Raw genomic sequence first — 2,043 nt, 5'->3', positions numbered from 1 at the left:
TTTGTCGTATACATACCATATCTGAATAATAACAATAATAATAATAATAATGATGATAATAATAATAATAATAATAATAATAATAATAATAATAATAATAATAATAATAATAATAATAATAATAATAATAAAGAAGATAATTACGGAGTTGTACTTGCATAGCAAGTGACTTGATCTGCGACCGTGTGCTGAAACAAAAACAATTTCAGCGTGGAGGATGTTTGTAAGCCATTTAAGAACACACAAAAACCGTTAGTTTCACTTCAACATTTAAATTTATTTTGTGTCAGAATATTTTCGTCGCTTTGAAACAAAACTTATAGTTATTATTATTATGAAACCCTTGTTCATATGCGCAGCTCAGGAACAAACGTAAAGGACCATTTATATGAAGTACAGAATTGACAACACTACCGATAGCAACAAATGCTGAATGTGTGGTGAGAGGTGTTAACGGTATGGCACATCGTTAGCGAATGCTCGAAATTGGCACAACGCGAATACAAACGACGCCATGACAATGTAGCCAGAATGATCCATTGGGAGCTCTGTGGAAATCATGGCCTGCAAAAGCAAAGACGTGGTATGAACAAAACCCCAGAAGGAGTCACCGAAAATGAAAACTGCAAAATCTTGTGGGATGTAATGATCCAGTGCGATCACCTGACCAGACATAGGAAACCGGACATTGCTGTCGTGAATAAAAAAGAAAGAACATGTATGATTATCGACATAGCATGACCCAGTGACAACAGGATCAATGTGAAAGAAGAAGAAAAAATAAACTATGGCGATTTAAAGTGGGAAATACGAAGGTTGTGGTTAATGAAGAGAGTAGATGTGATACCAATAGTAATTGGTACACTTTAGAAGTATTAGCACTCAACTACCAACATGACTGAAAATGGATGAAATGCAAAGTCGAACTCGTCGGAATTAGAACTCAGAACGTAAAGATGGACGAAATGCCGCTAAGCATTTTACCCAGCGTGCTAACGATTCTGCTAACTCACCGTCTTTGGGTTCAAATTTTGGCACAAGGCCAGCAATTATGGAGAAGAGATGTAGCAGTTGTTGCTGCGGTTGTTTAGCACAAGTCTATCTTTAATGAACAGATCTATAATCAAAGCCATTACAGTCAGGAACATCCCATCGTTTTTATCCCAGGTATTGTATATTCTACTTCTTCCACGTTGAACGACCAAACAAAAGTTCATCGGTCGGTACGGTTTCTCGTTTTGCTGTTGGTTTTGTTGATGGAGGACTAAACAACAACTACATCTCAGTTCAAATCTTTCTCAAGTAGTGTTCGCCTTTAATTTATCCAGGGTTTTATTAAAGGGATACCATTAAAATACTAGAGTCTCAATATAATCGATTATATCAAGGCGGTGAGCTGGCAGAAACGTTAGCACGTCAGGCGAAAAGCTTAGTGGTTTTTCGTCTGTCTTTACCTTCTGAGTTCAAATTCAGCCGTGGTCGACTTGCCCTTTCGGCGTTATAAATTAAGTACCTGTTGCATACTGGAGTTGATCTAATTGACTAGCCTCTCCCCAAAAATTTCGGGCCTTGAGTAAAAAAAAAGAATATGATTGGTTATATCAGGGGTTCTCAAACATTTTTTTTTATCTGTGGGCCACTTTTTTCACTATTTTATTCTGGAAGACCTCCATAACCATTCGATGTTTAAAAAGTAGTTTTATAGAAACTTCTTTCAAAATTCCTATTTTGTTTTTCACGCATTAACTAGTGTAGGTTGAACTGTGTAAAACGTTAGAGAAAAAAAACCTATCTATTTCTTGTAATACATAAATTTAAATCGAAACTTTTCATACGCCCTTAAAATATTACTGTGGAACCCCAATTTACTATTTTGCTAGCATGAATCTCCAAAAATCTTATATGGACTGTCAGGGACCATACAGACCCCGACTGAGAATCACTGGGTTATATCATGGCCACGAAATACATGGCCTTACACTATTATAAAAATCAGTTATCACCGTCGCGTTCGTTTTTGTTGTAAGAGCTGCTGCAATTTTG

At 36.3% G+C, this 2,043-nt stretch overlaps 1 protein-coding gene across 1 annotated transcript in view; it reads right to left on the bottom strand.

The window, feature by feature from the left end:
* The window catches only part of LOC106875163 (gelsolin, cytoplasmic), an 85,933-nt gene that overhangs the window by 42,070 nt on the left and 41,820 nt on the right, over window positions 1-2,043 (bottom strand). Inside the window, exon 13 of the mRNA XM_052968074.1 lies at window positions 7-22. Within this exon, the coding sequence (XP_052824034.1) occupies window positions 7-22 (16 nt within the window). The remainder of the gene's footprint in view (window positions 1-6; window positions 23-2,043) is intronic.

Source organism: Octopus bimaculoides, chromosome 5 (genome assembly GCF_001194135.2).
Source record: "Octopus bimaculoides isolate UCB-OBI-ISO-001 chromosome 5, ASM119413v2, whole genome shotgun sequence".
NCBI lineage: Eukaryota > Metazoa > Mollusca > Cephalopoda > Octopoda > Octopodidae > Octopus > Octopus bimaculoides.
The sequence above is the reverse complement of the archived record's forward strand: the minus strand, read 5'-3'. Positions and strand labels throughout refer to the sequence as shown.